Source organism: Podarcis liolepis, assembly GCF_965112155.1.
Source record: "Podarcis liolepis genome assembly, chromosome: 15".
Taxonomy (NCBI): domain Eukaryota; kingdom Metazoa; phylum Chordata; class Lepidosauria; order Squamata; family Lacertidae; genus Podarcis; species Podarcis liolepis.
The window spans coordinates 16,756,500-16,773,098 of record NC_139566.1 but is presented as its reverse complement, the minus strand read 5'-3'; the positions used below and the strand labels follow the sequence as shown (position 1 = coordinate 16,773,098).

The following is a 16,599-nucleotide window of genomic DNA, read 5'->3' as shown; positions in this document are numbered from 1 at the left end:
CGAGAGGCTGGGAGAGGCTCTCTGGAGCACCTCTGCTTCATCAGACCTTCCAACTCTACAATTCCACTATTAATCTTATTTATTTTCATATATGCCCCTGTGTTCACCGCCAAGGTAATTTTTATATGCAGTGCTTTGCAGATTCTTAAAATAAGATACCAGTAAACTCGGAAAGCCCCGCATTCCTGGCTGTTTGCTTTGCAAAGTGTCTCTGGGCGTGTGGGGCAGTGGTGGAACTTCTCTTCCGCCCCCTGCCCCAAACACTCGCCCTCCTTCCACCTTCCTGCCTGGAACACGGGAAGGAATGGGGAACAGGGTGTCCGGCTATTGCCTCCCAGGCCACCGCCCCCCCCCCATTGCTTTTCTTCATTGCTGCATCTCCTCTGTTGGCAGGGAGCCTTTTGCAAAACGGTGGGTGTGGCTGTCCGGTGATGTCAACGCTTTTTGCAGTGACTCACAGGAAGTTGGAATTCTTACTCCTATTGTTTTTCAGGAGGGCTGGGAGGGCCTCACTTTTTCCACACCTCATCCAGGCCAGGAAGTTTAGCCTGCGAGAGGTTTACCTGGAAATGTTTCAGGGAATCCGAAAGGTGGAAAAGCTTTTCTGGGATGGTGATTCAGAGTGTGTGTGTGTGTATGTATTTAGAGGGGGGAAACCATTTGAGGTATCCCCTTACAAAACCTTCCTTCCTTCCTCCTCCTCCTCAAACGTTCCAAAGGGAGATCTGGAAAAGGGAAGCTCTCTTGCCCTGAGTCAGGGCCCTGACTCACCTGACCCAGTGCTATCTGCAGAGACTGGCTGTGCTGGTTCTCTGGGGTTTCAGCGCCAGGCCTTTCCCCACGTGAGTTCAACTGGGGACCCTTTGTGCGCAAAGCAAGGTGTTTGCCTCCCTCCCTGGCACTGGTGCTTTCTCTCGGCCTGGAATAGCTTAACTTCCCCAAATGACACTTCCATTCTAGGAAGCAAGATGTGCACATCGGCATGGGGAAAGTTCCCCCTTTTCAGATTAATTGGAAATCACAGGGGTTTCTCTTTTTTTGCAAACAAAGGCGATTCTGTTGTGAGGGAAATTTGGCACATTCTGACCTCCCTCTTCCCCTTGCAGCATCTGAGAGCAATAAGTCTGCAGTGTCTGCTGTCCATCTCTCGCCAGCCTCCTTTGGCCGCCCTGAATTCTGCTCCTGGGCTGGCATGACCAACCATTTCTCTCTTGCAGCTGAGCTTTTGAATGCCAATACAGTGGTGCCTCAGGTTACAAATGCTTCAGGTTACAAACTCTGCTAACCTGGAAGAGTTACCTCGAGTTGAGAACCTTGCCCCAGGATGAGAACAGAAATCGTGTGCCTGCTGCGCGGCGGCAACAAGAGGCCCCATTAGCGAAAGCACGCCTCTAGTTAAGAACAGTTTTGGGTTAAGAACGGACCTATAGAACGAATTAAGTTCGTAACTAGAGGTACCACTGTACAAGGAACATCTGCTGGGTCAGGCCAATGGCCCGCCTGGTCCAGCATCCCATTCACACAGTTGCCGGCCAGATGCCTCTTTTGGGAAACTGGCAAGTAGGATCCGAGTGCGAGTTCAGCTCTCCCCTCCTGCGGTAATCAGAAGCAGTGCTGTCTCAGTGTCGGGTTGTGGGGAGAAGGGCAGAGCACAGCTGTAATGGCTAGTAGCCGAGGATAGTCCTCTCCTCCATGAATTTGTCCAGTCCTCTTCTGAAACTATCCAAGCTGGTGCCCGTCAGGGTCTCCTGTGGGAGTGAGTTCCATAGGTTAAATCTGCACTGCATGGAGGAGGACTTTCCTTTTATCAGTCCTAAACCTTGCGATGGCTCGAATTGCAATTGCAGTTTCTTCGTAAACCTCCGGTGGTGGCTGATGCAAGTTCATAGCCTGGCTTTTGGAGCGTGAGGAGAGTGCCTCTGAGCATGCATGAAGTGCACACCCCCTCATTGCCTGCAGTGTACAAGCCAGGGAACCTGAGCTGCAGGGTGGCTTGTTGTGGTAGGAATGTGAGCAGAAGGGTTTGTGAAAGCCTAGTTTGGTATGATATGTGCCACTCCGGGGCAGGGATAGAGGTGGGCGTGGGGAGAGGGAGGCAACATCCCTCTCTGCACTGGAGGGCACCCAGCCCTGGCTTGTGGGAAAGCCTTGGCCCTTGGTGACCTCCTGCCTGGCAGCCCAGTAACCTCGCCTGGAAGCTGCCCTTGGGAAAGTTCCTCTGCAGCTGGTGAGCCACAACTTCCCTTCTCAGTTACAATGAGTGTGTTCCTTCCACCGAATAGCTGATGTAATAAACAAAAACCTGCCCTTATTTCCTTATGGGGGACACAAGAGGCCTTATAGAGTCCTTTGTAGGTTCTCCATCAGTCGGAGAAAATAACAGAGGCCAACCAGAGACTATTGAGAAGCAAAGCAGCTTGTAAGCCTGATCTTTATTGAACTGTTGCAACAGGGTGCTCCCCTCACACGCAGGAAAGGGGGAGAACCCAGAACCAAGGTGTGCCTGCCCTTATATAGACATTTTAAATTTCCTGCCCTGGAGCTCAAGACCACCCCTGCATACATCATACATACATCACAGAAGGGGTGTAACCCAAGACCACCCCCCACAAACATCATACCTACATCACAGAAAAGGTGGTCTACAACAGAAATTTGAATGTTGTTGTTTTTCCTGTCTGCCAGGTTATCTGATAATGCCTTATCTGATTGCCTTTCCTGGTAGTCTGGCCATTCCTTTGAGATGGTGATTACCCACTTCCTGAGACAATGGGAAGGTTCTCTCCCCCCCCCTCCCTCCTCGCAGAGAAAACATTTGGTCAGTTTGGGAGTCAAAATGGTTTCAGGGCGGTCTTCCTGTGCTGCTCCAGACATGTGGTCCCCATATCTATGTACGTGCTAGATTGGTACATTTATGAACATTTATTATATATAAAAAATACCTTAAATTTTTTATTTCACTAAAAAAATGAAGAAATTCCCCAGCCTCACTTCATGCAGAAATCACCCGGCTGGTGCCTGATGTCTAATTCTCACTGCTGCTGCTGCTCGAAGTTAGCCCTTCGAAGAGTGGACAGAGAAAAGGTTTTTTCCTCCCTCTCTCGTAACACAAGAAGTCGTGGGCACCCAGTCCTGGAAGATTCAGGAAAGGTGATAGCACTTCTTTGCATAGTGCCGAGTTAACCTGTGGAACTCCCTCCCACAGTGATGGCCGCCAACCTAGATGACTTTAAAAAGGGGACTAGACAAATTCATGGGTCAGAGGGCCCTCTGGCTACTAGCCACAATGGCTCTGCTCGGCTTTCACCGTTGGAGGCAGCGACACTGGGCTTAGACGGGCTATCAGCCTGAAATCCACCAGGTTCTCCTGAAATTCTTGCGAGTTTCAGCCCCCCACTTCCAAGTGATGGTGGGATTTCTCCCTTTTCACTACCCTGATTATCATGAGTTAAAAGCCTCTGCTAGCAGCTATGGGGCTCTGATCCGAAGCAGCTGAACTGGAAAGGAATGCAGATGCCTTTCTGTGTGAATTGTCGTCTCTGCTGCACCAGGACCTCCATTATTCCGAGTTGTGGATGTGTATGGAGGCGGGGGCTGTCATCATCCCGTCTGCCCTGAGTTGGGGCCTCAAGCAAGACCCATAGCTGAGTGGCAGGGCACCTGTTCTGCTTGCAGAAGGCTGGGAACCCTACCTGTCCCTGGAACAGTGGGAGAGCTGCCATCAGCCACCCCAGACTCTTAGGTACAATTGGAGCAGCAATGATTCTGAATTCCAGTTTCTGGAAACCACAAGAGGGGAGAGGGCCTTGTGCCAGGGTCCTGCTTGCAGATTTCCCACAAGCTGGCCCCCACGAGGACAGAATGATAGACTAGATGGGCCCACCAGCCTGATCCAGCAGTGTCGCCTTATGCCCTTACACTTTCCTTTAAGTGCCGTATTTTCTGCTCCATAAGACGCACCAGACCACAAGACGCACCTAGTTTTTGGAGGAGGAAAACAAGAAAAAATATATTCTGAATCTCAGAAGCCAGAACAGCAAGAGGGATCGCTGTGCAGTGAAAGCAGCAATCCCTCTTGCTGTTCTGGCTTCTGGGATAGCTGCGCAGCCTGCATTCGCTCCACAAGACGCACACACATTTCCCCTTACTTTTTAGGAGAGAAAAAGTGAGTCTTATAGAGCAAAAAATACGGCATGTCTTAGGGTTAGGAAGTATAATGTGCAAGTACCCTTCTAGGTGAATTCTGTGAGATGAGGCAGCCTTGCTGCTCCGACCTTTCAGGATTTTTTAGCCAGTGAGCAACATTGGGGTTGTGACTGACGAGTGAGTTGTTTGGACACCAGGCTATAGAATCTCTAGGGTCCCAAAGAACTGCTGTCTGTCCCCCCGACCCCATCAGTCGCTGTACTCTTTCTGTTTGTCTTGTTCTCCAGTCCTTGGAAAAGGCAAACTATGTAAATTCCAAGCAACCAGCATGCCTCTTTCCTGTGGTGAGTTTGTTTGAGATGAGGTACTTCCTAGAAGTCATTTTCTGCAAGCTCTACTCCATAATAATTTTGAGTGGACGTTAAAAAATTCCACCCCCCTTCCGGTCACTAATGCATAGCTGTCAACATTCTCCTTTTTTTTAAGGGTAATTCCCTTATTCTGAATAGGATTCCTTGCAAGAAAAGGGGAAAGTTGACAGCAATTCACTAATGTAAAATTTGAAAACTTCGCAAAGAGGCTTAGCCATGTCTGCTATGTATGAGCGGAAGAGCAGACACTCATTAAGAATTCACATCACTATTATTAACTTTATTACCCCCAGGCCCCAGGATGGGTTACAACAAATTAAAATTCATAATTATAAACCATTGAAGCAAATCCCACACAGCAATATGGTTAACTTACAGTGCAATTATGTACATGTCCACTCGGATATAACTTTCTTTAACTAAAAACAATAGTTAAGACATCATAACACAGTTAGAACCAGTGATTAAAGTACAGAATGCCCAGTGTCTTGTCTCGTCTGCACCTTAGTTCTACAAGGCCCCTCTGAACAGGAAACTCTTAGCCAGTCCAACCTCCCTTGGGGGGGGGGGGAATCCCTCAATCTGGGAGCAGCTACAGAGAAGGCTCCACCAAATACCACCACCAGGCCTACTTCTTGTGTTGATGGGACCGAGAAGGGGTTCACCCAAGGATCTTGGCACCCAGGCAGATTCATCCAGAACCGTCTGGGTGAAATTGGACTACAGCTCCCATCATCCCTGGCCATGTTGGCTAGGGCAACAGTATATGGAGGACCACAGATCTTCTCCACCCTATTCTGGGGCTCTCACTACACCATCTAGGAGAGCTTCCTGTCTGATTTATGAGCTTTGGCTGATTCTCCAGCTACGACCGTTCCTGACCCACTGTAATCCACGCACTGGTAACCTCAAGGCCAGACTACTGCAACACGCTCTGTGGGGCTGCCCTTGGAAGCTCCAGACGGTGCGGAATGTGGTGGCCAGACTGCTGATGGGGGCATCTTTCTGACAACATGCAAAGCCCTTGTTAAAACATCTGCACGGGCTACCCATCTGCTGCTGAGCCAGGTTCAAGGTCCTTGTATTAATTTACAAAGCCTTGAACAATTTAGGTCCAGAGTAACTAAGAGGTCACTGAGATCATCCACAGAAGCGTTGGTGGCTGGTTCCAGAGTTGGTGAGGCACATTTGCAACAAGAACAACAAGTAAACAAGCCTTTACTGTCATTGGCTCCAGTGTTGTTCCTCTTCATTCCACCTCCATGTGGAATGTCTGTGGAATGTGGAGTTGTGGAATGCTCTGCCACTAGAGATTCTGCAAGACGCCTTCAGTTTCCTGTATTAAACACCTGCTGAAAACTTTTCTGTTCTGTCAGGCTCATGCAGGCAATTAAGAATGAATGGATATTTCCATAATCGTTAGCTGATTTCTGATTTTAACTTTGTTAGGTTTATCATTTGGCCTTTATAGAGATGCAGTAATTGTTGTAAACCACTCTGGTACTTTTTTAAATGAGTATCGGTGTATAGATAAATAAAACAAATGTCTGGGAGCTTCGCGCGGTCAGGGAGAGAGCTCCAGCTTCTCTTGTTCAGGCTTCCTCCTTGTGTGAAGCTCTGTTAGCAAGAGTGAACAGGCTCTGCAAATGCAGCTGCTCATCTCTCCCTCCCAAAGTCTCCCCCCCCCCCACTTCCTGTTTTCAACCCATTGTCTGTAAATTGGCTGACTTTGGCATGAGATGAACAGATAAAAGATTGTCAGGGCAGGAGATCAAGCTGAGCACAGCAGGGCCACAAGCATCTAGCCAGTCCAGAGCAAGGGGACAATTCCGGGCTTTGGGTTAAAACCCAGAAGCAGGTTCAGGCAAGCCAACAAGGGGAGGGGGGAATTCTTTAGATGTGCTCAGACTTGCAAGGGTGGACCTGAAGCAGGTCTTAGTCTCTTTTTTTCCAGTAGGTTGAAAATGGCTTCCGACCCATTTAACAGCAAAAAAAGGCCTCTTGACCACCCCAAGGTTATCAAGGCATACCCTCCAACATTTCTCTGATGAAAATTTGTTGTTGTTGTTGTTGTTGTTTAGTCGTTTAGTCGTGTCCGACTCTTTGTGACCCCATGGACCAGAGCACGCCAGGCACTCCTGTCTTCCACTGCCTCCCGCAGTTTGGTCAAACTCATGCTGGTAGCTTCGAGAACACTGTCCAACCATCTCGTCCTCTGTCGTCCCCTTCTCCTTGTGCCCTCCATCTTTCCCAACATCAGGGTCTTTTCCAGGGAGGCTTCTCTTCTCATGAGGTGGCCAAAGTATTGGAGCCTCAGCTTCACGATCTGTCCTTCCAGTGGGACATCCTATTCAATTATTATTATTATTATTATTATTATTATTATTATTTATTAATGTTGCTGTTTATACCTCACCCATCTGACTGGGTTTGCTGCAGCCACTCTGGGCCGCTTCCAACATGAATAAAAATATAATAAAACATTAAACATTAAAAAAAGCTTCCCTATACAGGTCTGCCTTCAGATGGCTCGGGTCAGATAGCTCCCTAACCTCCAACATGTCTCCGATGGGAATAGAGACATCCTAAGGAAAAGCGGGACATCTGGATCAAATCAGAAACTGTCATGGCTTCTGTAAATCTGGGACTGTCCCTGGGAAATAGGAATACTTGGAGGGTCTGTCAAGGCTATCGGTGGCTACTAACTACCATGCTGTGCCTCTGTTGGTCAGAGGCAGTAAATGCTTCTGAATACTAGTTGCTGGAAAGCACAGGAGGGGAGAAGAGTCTTGTGCTCTTGAGTTCTGTTTGCCAGTTTCCCACTGGGGCATCTGGTTTGGCTGCTGTTAGAACAGGATTCTGGGCTTGATGGGCCGCCATTGGCCTGATCCGGCAGGGCTCGTCTGATGTCTATTTGGGGGGACCTCTGGCCAGTGTCCTGGGCTGGCCGCATTTGCATTTCTTGCAGTGTCTCAAACTTTGGGTCCCCAGCTGTTGTTGGACTACAACTCCCATCATCCCTGACCACTGGTCATACCTAGCTAAGGATGATGGGAGTTGTAGTCCAGCAACAGCTGGGGACCCAGGTTTGAGAAACACTGCAACGCTATGGATTGGCTGGTGACTGTCGAATCCCTTGAGGCGGGGAGCCCAACATCACCAGCCCATCTGTGAAGTTAGAGAAATTGAAACTCAGCCAGCCCACAATAGCCAGATTGTGCCTTTCTGAGCTTTGCTGTTCTTCAGCTGTAGAACGGGACTGCATGCTTCAGTGCTGACAAAACATTTCTCTTCCCTTTTTTTAAAAAAAGTTACTCTTGTGATTAGCCATGCAGAAGCCGCTTCTTTCAACTGCTCCTTCTCTCAGCCTCAGACCTCCTCGTGTGTAAAGCAGGAGCGTTGACAGGTGGTTGTTTTTTTTGATGGGGGTGTTCCTTCAGCTCCACTGGCCAGCTGAGATTTCTGTCTTAGAATGCAGTACGATTGCATCTTATGCAGAGGTTCCGTTCCAATGAAGGTTCCATGTACACATGAGCATTGTGTGTACATTGCGAATCCCCCATACTCTATGAGAGCCAGCATGCTGAGCAGGCCTTGCCCCTCCAAGCAAGACAGAGAGCTAAAAGTTGTTCCCCTAGCTCTTCTCCAAAATCTTCCTCCTATTTTAGTCTTAATGAGATAAGGGGTTGTTGTTTAGTCGTTTAGTCGTGTCCGACTCTTCGTGACCCCATGGACCAGAGCACGCCAGGCACCCCTGTCCTCCACTGCCTCCCGCAGCTTGATCAAACCCATGCTAGTAGCTTCAAGAACACCATCCAACCATCTCATTCTCTGTCGTCCCCTTCTCCTTGTGCCCTCCATCTTTCCCAACATCAGGGTCTTTTCCAGAGAGTCTTCTCTTCTCATGAGGTGGCCAAAGTATTGGAGCCTCAGCTTCACGATCTGTCCTTCCAGTGAGCGCTCAGGGCTTTTATATAGTTTGAAAACAATTCCCTTGAGGATAATACTGGTTTAAATGGTTAGTTGATGAGGTTGTCATAAGACTGTAGAGATGGAGGGAGCCAAAGGGTAATCTAGTCCAACCCCCTGCAACCAGTTTTAGAAACTCGGGTATATAAGCTGGGCGCCAAATGGCTCCTTAAACCAGGGTTACAGTCGCCAAAGTGGAATGCCTAGCTGCCATTTCGGGCGCAGATGGCTTGAAAGTTGCATCCTGGCACCTGGGCATCTTCACTTCGGGTCGCAAGTGGCTGATAGCCAGGTGCAAAATGCGCCTGGCGAATTTCAAACGCTGCCTGCAATGCCACGCATTGCCACGTTTTCCCTGCAGCAAACTTAATCACAGCTGTCCCCTCTGGAAACAGTATATGCTTGCTGTCTCATGTGTAGTTTATGGGATGCAGCAGAGACTGGGCTCCATCTTGTTTCCAGCTCTATACACAATCTGTGTGTTTTGAGTCCAAGTGCAGGGAAGTTGGGGGGCCCTGCTTGAAAATGTAAACGGGGGAAACCCCATTGAGCAGAAGTGCCTGTAAGCAGCATTGTGCTTCCTGTTAACCCCTCTGTGCTGGGAAACTGAGCTGGCTGTCCCAGTGCACAGGCGGGGGTGTTGTATTGGCTCTGGGGAGTCCTCCAAAATGGTAAGAATAGGCCTGGGGGCACAGGCGAAGAAGAGATGTCTACGGTCCTTTATTTATTTATTTTTTTTAAAGCACCATTTAGAAGCAACAGTCAATATTCAACAATCTCTTTTCACACACACACACACACACACACACAGAGAGAGAGAGAGAGAGAGAGAGAGAGAGAGAGAGAGAGAGAGAGAGGAACCAGATGTCTAACTACATTTAACTTTTAACCTTAAGTTTTTCAGCAAAAGTATCATCCCACAAACCTCCATGTGTCGTCAGAGCCCATAAGCCATGTTCCATCAATATTACATATGTAATAAAACCAAGCCAGACTGATTGAAAAGTGGTGATGGTTTTTGTCTGCATGACTGTCTTGGATGTGGGTTGTCTGTTGGTCCATTGGTCTTAAGTCCCAGCGTTGTGAGGTCCAGATCTCAAAACAGGTCTGCATTTAGTGTCTTCCCTTTCAATAGATAGCAAGCCACGCTGCTGCCTTTATATCTCCAGCCAGGAATTTATATTTTAGCTTGTAGCATGGAAGGTTAAAGGTGGGCCTGCCTTGCCTCTACTGCCTTGTCCTCACTTGGATCAGCACGCTGGATTGTACACTGCTGCAGATCTCCCTTGGGATCCACCCAGGATGGCAACCCACCTTGCTTTTCAGCTGACCCTTTTTGAATTAACAGGCTGCTTTGGGGGGGGGGGTTAGTCTGTCCAAGAAAGCATACAGCTCACAAAAACCAAAATCCAATAGTACAAGCACCGTGTACATGTTTAAAAAACCGAGGCCAATTAAAATAAATAAAAAGGCTGTCCGTGCAAGAACAAGTCTCTGAAACGCAGCCTAGATTAAGGAAAAGGCAGCACAAAATAAATGAGGCTTTTGGAAACACAGCTTAAAATAAATTTGGACACCTAGGAGGGAAGGAGAGGCTGGGTCTACACTGACTGACATCTGCGGCTCTCCAGGGGGTCAGGCTGGGGGTGTTCGTACCTGGCAATGCTTGTGGGGATTGAACTGGAGGCCTTCTGCATGCAGGACAGGTGTCCTCTGCCCATGAGCTCCAGACCCTCCCCTTTCATGCTATAATCAGTGCTTCCCAACTGGTGCTCTGTGGACCGCAGGGGGTCCACGTAACCCACCCATGGCACCATTGACATAACAAAAACTGCCATACAGATATCGAAAGGTTCAGAAGCAGAAGGTCCATAGCTTGGCTTCTGAAAAACAGGGGTCCGTAGTACTTAGCTAACTGGGGACCACTAGATTGATGTGAGCTTAATCTGCAAATATTTTCCAAGTCCGTTTTGCTGCCCTGCAGATGACTGCATGCAAGACTCAAAAATTTGTGTCACCAGTTAGCTCAGCTGGTGTTGATAATGCCAAGGTGTCGCAGTTTCAATCCCTATATGGGTGGCCTGCGTATTCCTGGTTGGGGGCCCTTCCGACTTTGTGATTCTATGCCGCCTTCCTCTCCCCCCCCCCAGGCTACGACTTTGCGGCAGTCCTGGAGTGGTTTGCGGAGCGGGTGGACCGCATCATCCTCCTCTTTGACGCCCACAAGCTGGACATCTCGGACGAGTTCTCCGAGGTGATCAAGGCCCTGAAGAACCACGAGGACAAGATCCGGGTGGTGCTGAACAAGGCGGACCAGATCGAGACGCAGCAGCTGATGCGGGTCTACGGCGCCCTCATGTGGTCGCTGGGCAAGATCATCAACACGCCCGAGGTGGTGCGTGTCTACATTGGCTCCTTCTGGTCCCACCCGCTCCTCATCCCGGACAACCGGAAGCTCTTCGAGGCAGAGGAGCAAGACCTCTTCAAGGACATCCAGTCCCTCCCGCGAAACGCCGCCTTAAGAAAGCTCAACGACCTCATCAAGCGGGCCAGGCTGGCCAAGGTGGGTGCCCGTCCCAGGTGTGTGGGGGGGAGCTTTTTCCCTTCCTTCAAGGCCAGGGAGGTGTGTTCTGGCTGCCCAGTGATGGAAGAAGGGTGCCCATCCCAGGTGGCTCCCCGGATTGCAGGGGAGAAAGCTTTCAGTATGTTTCTTAGCACAATTCAAAGTGTCGGTGCTGACCTTTAAAACCCTAAACGGCCTCGTCCCTGTATACCTGAAGGAGTGGCACCACCTCCCTTGTCCAGCCCAGACCCTGAGGTCCACCTCCGAGGGCCTTCTGGCGGTTCCCTCACTGCAAGAAGTGAGGTTAAAGGGAACCAGGCAGAGGGCCTTCTCGGTAGTGGCGCCCGCCCTTTGGAACGCCCTCCTGTCAGATGTCAAGGAAATAAACAACTATCTGACTTTTAGGCAGCCCTGTATTGGGAAATTTTTTAACATTTGATGATCTCAGGTGTTTTTATATTTTGTTAGAAGCTGCCCAGAGTGGCTGGAGCCACCCACTCAGATGGGCAGCATTTTATTTTAATTTATTCAAGGGCAGAGAGGGCCCATTGGTTCACCCTCATCCAATGTCTTGTTTACGTCAGTGGTCTTCAACTTCTTGAGAGCTGGGACTCCTCTGTAGCAGGATGGGAGCCATTTCCAAGGGCAGAAGTGGGGCCCTTGGTGCTGGAATGGCATGGGCAGGGCAGTCCTTCTGTTGAAGACCAGTTATCTAGCCCAGGTGTGGGGAGCCGGTCTCCCTCCAGATATTGCTGGACTCTAACTCCCATCAGCCTCAGGACACCCGACCCAAAAGCCAGGGGTGATGGGATTTGTTGTCCAGCAATATCTGGAGGGAGACAGGCTCCCCACACCAGGCCTAGCCTCGCCCATCATTTATTTATTTTTGCAGCCGCTTGTGTCACCTGCAGTTGCTGAGTTCTCAGCCTCTGCTCTCCACCCCCCCCTTGCAGGTCCATGCCTACATCATCAGCTCCTTGAAGAAGGAGATGCCCAACGTCTTCGGGAAGGAGAGCAAGAAGAAGGAGCTGGTGAGCAACCTGGGGGAGATCTACCTGAAGATCGAGAGGGAGCACCAGATCTCGCCGGGGGATTTCCCCAACCTCAGGAAAATGCAGGTATGGAGGGATGTTGACCTGTGTAATGCGTTTGGGGCAGGAGCAGGCGGGACTTGGGTTTGCCTGGAGAGCAAGGAGGTCCTGGAGTCTTGCCGCATGTTTGTGTGTGTTGCAAAAATCACAATGTACGGGAAGCCAAACGATGCTTCTCTCGATTCCTGCAGCTCCTGTTAACTCTCTCCCCACCCCCACCCCGCGAATCACAAGAGCAGGCCCTGGAAAGAATCAATTGAGGAAAACCGTGAAGCCAGCCAATGCCTCTACATGGCTCCATCCTTGTTTCAGACATTGTGATACATCGCGGTGTTTAGCTGGTGATACATCACGATGCTGAAAATTGGTGGCTAGGCTCTCCTTATGATGTTAGTTGTGATTTTTGCCTGCCATCTTAAGGACCACAGACCTCCTGCCTCTGAGCACCAGTTGCTATGGGGACGGCAAGTGGGGAGAGTGGTGCTGTTGTGCTCAGGCCCTTTGGACTGATCCTGCAGGTGGGCTCCTCTTCCCCCGCAGTCAAGAGGCGGCGATGCTTCTGAAGACCAGTCGCAGGAAACCACGGGAGGGGAGAGTGTTGCTCTTGTGCAGGTTTCCCATAAAGGTCAGCCACAGTGAGACTAGGAGGCTGGACTAGTGGGGACCCAGCAGTATCCAGTCTGCTTGTTAACATTCCCAATGGAACCTCCAGATCCAGAGGCAGTCTTTCTGAACTCCCAGGTTCTTAGGGACGCTTGGCCACTATTGAGAACAGAATACTGGGTGGAAAAACTCTGGAAAAGTGATTTGCAGTTCGCGGCATGTTATTATTTGAAGGAGAACTACTTAAAAATGATTTACAGATGGTATTTAACTCTGAGTAGGCTTGCAAAGGTGTTTAAGACTGAATCAGATAAGTGCTGGAGATGCAAAGAGGTTGAGGGAACGTTCTTTCATATGTGTTGGACTTGTAAAAGGGTAAAAGAGTATTGGGAAATGATCCATAATGAATTGAACGCAAATGTTTAAAAGTACTTTCCCCCCAAAAACAGAGTCCTTTCTTTTGGGGATAATTCAGACTGAAATTCCAGTATGCCACTACTGTGGCCTGTGTTTTGTCAGCCCAAAAATGGAAAATGAGGTCTCAACCAAAGAAGAGTGGCAGCTTAAGTTGACAGAATACACACAGCTCGCAGACTTAACATATAGAATAAGAGAACAAGAAGAACATACATTTAGAGATGACTGGAAAACGTTTATTGAATACAGTGGTGCCTCGCAAGACGAAATTAATTCGTTCCGCAAGTCTCTTCGTCTTGCGAGTTTTTCGTCTTGCGATGCACGGTTTCCCATAGGAATGCATTGAAAATCAATTAATGCGTTCCTAGGGAAACCGCCTTCAGACCAGGTCCGGGGACAGTCTGTCCCCGGACCTCTTCTGAAGGCGGGGGGGGGGGACAAGGGCTTTTATTCCCACCCCCAGCATTTAAAAAAACCCCGGGACAGCGGAGGACTTCTCCGCTGTCCGGGGCGATTTAAAAGCCCCTGGGAAGGCAGGCAGGGGGGACAAAGACTTTCGTCCCCCGCCCGCCTTCAGAAGGTGTTCCCGCCCCGCCGCCCGGCTTCGGAGGAGGTCCGAGGACAGTGGGGAAGACGCGCTGCGCTTCCCCGCTGTCCCGGATATTTCCCTATGGGCTGTTGTCTTGCGAAGCAAGCCCATAGGGAAATTCGTCTTGCGAAGCGCCTCCAAAACGGAAAACCCTTTCGTCTAGCGGGTTTTCCGTCTTGCGAGGCGTTCGTCTTGCGAGGTACCACTGTATATGGGAAATAACTGTGTACAGCTGAAAACGCTGGCAGCATTAAGATAAATTCAACAGTGTAAATAAGTTATGATGGATGTAATAATGGAATGCTGAATGGTATAGTTTTTGTAAAATATGCAGGGATTTATGATACATAAAATGAACCTTGGAAAGAGGAGAAGGGAAATCATTTATATTTTAAGGATGTAAAAAATGAGTACTTTAGATTGTAAAACAGAAAATTTAATAAAAATTATATACAAAAACAAGAACGGAATGCTGGATTTTACTTCATGCTCTTCACATGCCCACCTTGTTGTCCCCCCAGGAGCAGCTGCTTACGCAGGACTTCACCAAGTTCCAGCCGCTGAAGTCGAAGCTGCTGGACGCGGTGGACGACATGCTGGCCAACGACATTGCGCGCCTGATGGTGATGGTGCGGCAGGAGGAGGCTCAGATGCCCACGCAGGTGGTGAAGGGCGGGGCCTTCGAGGGCACCATGAACGGGCCCTTCGGCCACGGCTACGGCGAGGGGGCAGGCGAGGGCATCGACGACCTAGAGTGGGTGGTGAGCAAGGACAAGCCCACGTACGACGAGATCTTCTACACCCTCTCGCCCGTCAACGGCAAGATCACGGGCGCCAGCGCCAAGAAGGAGATGGTCAAGTCCAAGCTGCCCAACACCGTCCTGGGCAAGATCTGGAAGCTGGCGGATGTGGACAAGGATGGGCTGCTGGACGACGAGGAGTTTGCCCTTGCCAACCACCTCATCAAGGTCAAGCTGGAGGGGCACGAGCTGCCCACCGAACTGCCCTCCCACCTGGTGCCGCCCTCCAAGCGCAGGCATGAATGATGCCACCTCCCTGTCGAGCGGGAGGGGGCCCCTGCCTCTTGACTCTGCCCAGCCTTTGGGTGGGCCGCCTGCCATCAGGAACTCGACTTTGAACTCCCCCGCCCCACGAGAACAAAAGACGCCACCCCAAACCCACAGATGATTTCGTTTTTTAAAGAAATGTTTTAATACATCTGCTATCTTTGAGGCAGTCGTCTTGTGTGGTGCTGGGGAGGGATCTCCTGTTGGTAACCTCTTCTCTAGGCGAGAGCCCGCAGGAGTGGGTGCCAGGTGTGGTGCCAGTCCCAGCACCTGTCTGATGAGGGGCTCACCTGGGCCGAGGCCCACACCTTGGAGCTTTTCACTCCCACAGGTCATTTTCCCAGTCAACGCTCGAGAGGGTGTCCATAATTTCCTCGCATCCAGTGGTGTTTGGGTCCTGGCTCAGGGCCTCTGGATCATTGTGGGGCCAGCCCCCACTTCTTGGGTGATGCCACCCAGCCTTGGCAACCTCCTCACTGCCCCCCCCCAACGCTATCACAGTCACTTTCTGAGAACATGCACCACCACCTGCTTTGACACCTCAGACGGATGCATCACTTCCTGCTTTGCCCAAGAGGTGGTGGTTGTTTTTTTGACATCACTTCCCCCTCCACCCACCCACCCACCCTGTGCCTTTACAAAGTGGTGCTCTAATGGGATTTAATGGGACCAGCTGCTCACATCCCGGTGGCAAAGGGTTGACGCTGCACCAAATGCATCTCCCCTTACCCTCCACCCCACCCTCTGCCATGCTATGCAGGCACTGGGCAAGAAATTGATAGGGAGGTGATGGGGGTGGCATTGATTGGAAGGGGGGCGGGCTCTCCATATTGCACTGATTTTTTGGCAGGGGTGGGCTCCACAGTGGGCGTGGAGGTCTCCAGGGATGAGCTAGACCCTGCGGTCTGTTTGGCTCAGAAAATCCAGGACTTGTGCATGGAAAAGGATTTGAAGATTTTAAGGTTGTACGTTGTGTCTGAAGAGAAGGGAGGCTTATGATGGTCTTTGTTACCCTCCAGGCCTGCCAAGGAAGGAAGGAGATATATAGTTGGGGGGTTGGCATTACAGCCTCCCCCCCAACCCCACCCCCAAAATGACTTCAACCTCTCTCTGTGTGTTTGGGTCGGAGGGATAAATGATTTCGCCCACCCTCTGCCAGAAGGTTGAAGGAAGATGGGCCCAGTATCTTAACCCTGTAGATGGAACATGATTGGCTGAGTCTGTCCAGAGCTGCTTATTTGGGATTAGATCCTGCTAAGACCTCGGAGGGGGGTCAAAAGTGCAGCTCGGTGTCAGAAGCGGAGGGAGCTGTTGAATGTTCCACCTGCATCCCTTGCATTAAAGTTGATTTTTGGAGATCTGCAGCTGCCTGTTCATTCCCCCCCAAACACACACACATCCACACTTTAGTATTTTAAAAGTTTAATAACCCTGTGCTGCTCCAGTGCCAACAAGATGGGCTGTCGTCGGCTACACAGCAAAGCCAGAAACTTCAACCTGGATGAACCTGGAAAGGTGTAGTGCTTTCAGTGGGGAAGATTACTGAACCCAGAACCCACCCCTGACCATTCAATGCAAGTCCTGCTTAGCCTGAGGCTCCACAGGACACAGCTCCCTAGAGTTGGCATCTTGTCTGTCTCAGGGGGACAGTAGAGGAGTGTGCCTTTGGGGGTGAAGCCAAACCACTGGAAGGTTGCAGCTCCTGCTAGGGCTGTAGAGACCGATATGGGAGAGACATGTTTCATTGCAGCCGGGGCAGATGAAGGCGTCCGGTTTTGCTGCT

At 50.2% G+C, this 16,599-nt stretch overlaps 1 protein-coding gene across 2 annotated transcripts in view; it reads left to right on the top strand.

Moving 5' to 3' along the window:
- EHD1 (EH domain containing 1) overlaps positions 1–16,175 on the top strand; it is a 32,945-nt gene extending 16,770 nt beyond the window's left edge. For both annotated transcript variants that reach the window (XM_083477935.1, XM_083477934.1), the window contains exons 4-6: positions 10,637–11,049; positions 12,003–12,167; positions 14,271–16,175. In XM_083477935.1, coding sequence (XP_083334061.1) covers positions 10,637–11,049; positions 12,003–12,167; positions 14,271–14,795 — 1,103 coding nt within the window. In that variant the 3' untranslated portion in view covers positions 14,796–16,175. The remainder of the gene's footprint in view (positions 1–10,636; positions 11,050–12,002; positions 12,168–14,270) is intronic.
- Positions 16,176–16,599: the final 424 nt, after the last annotated feature.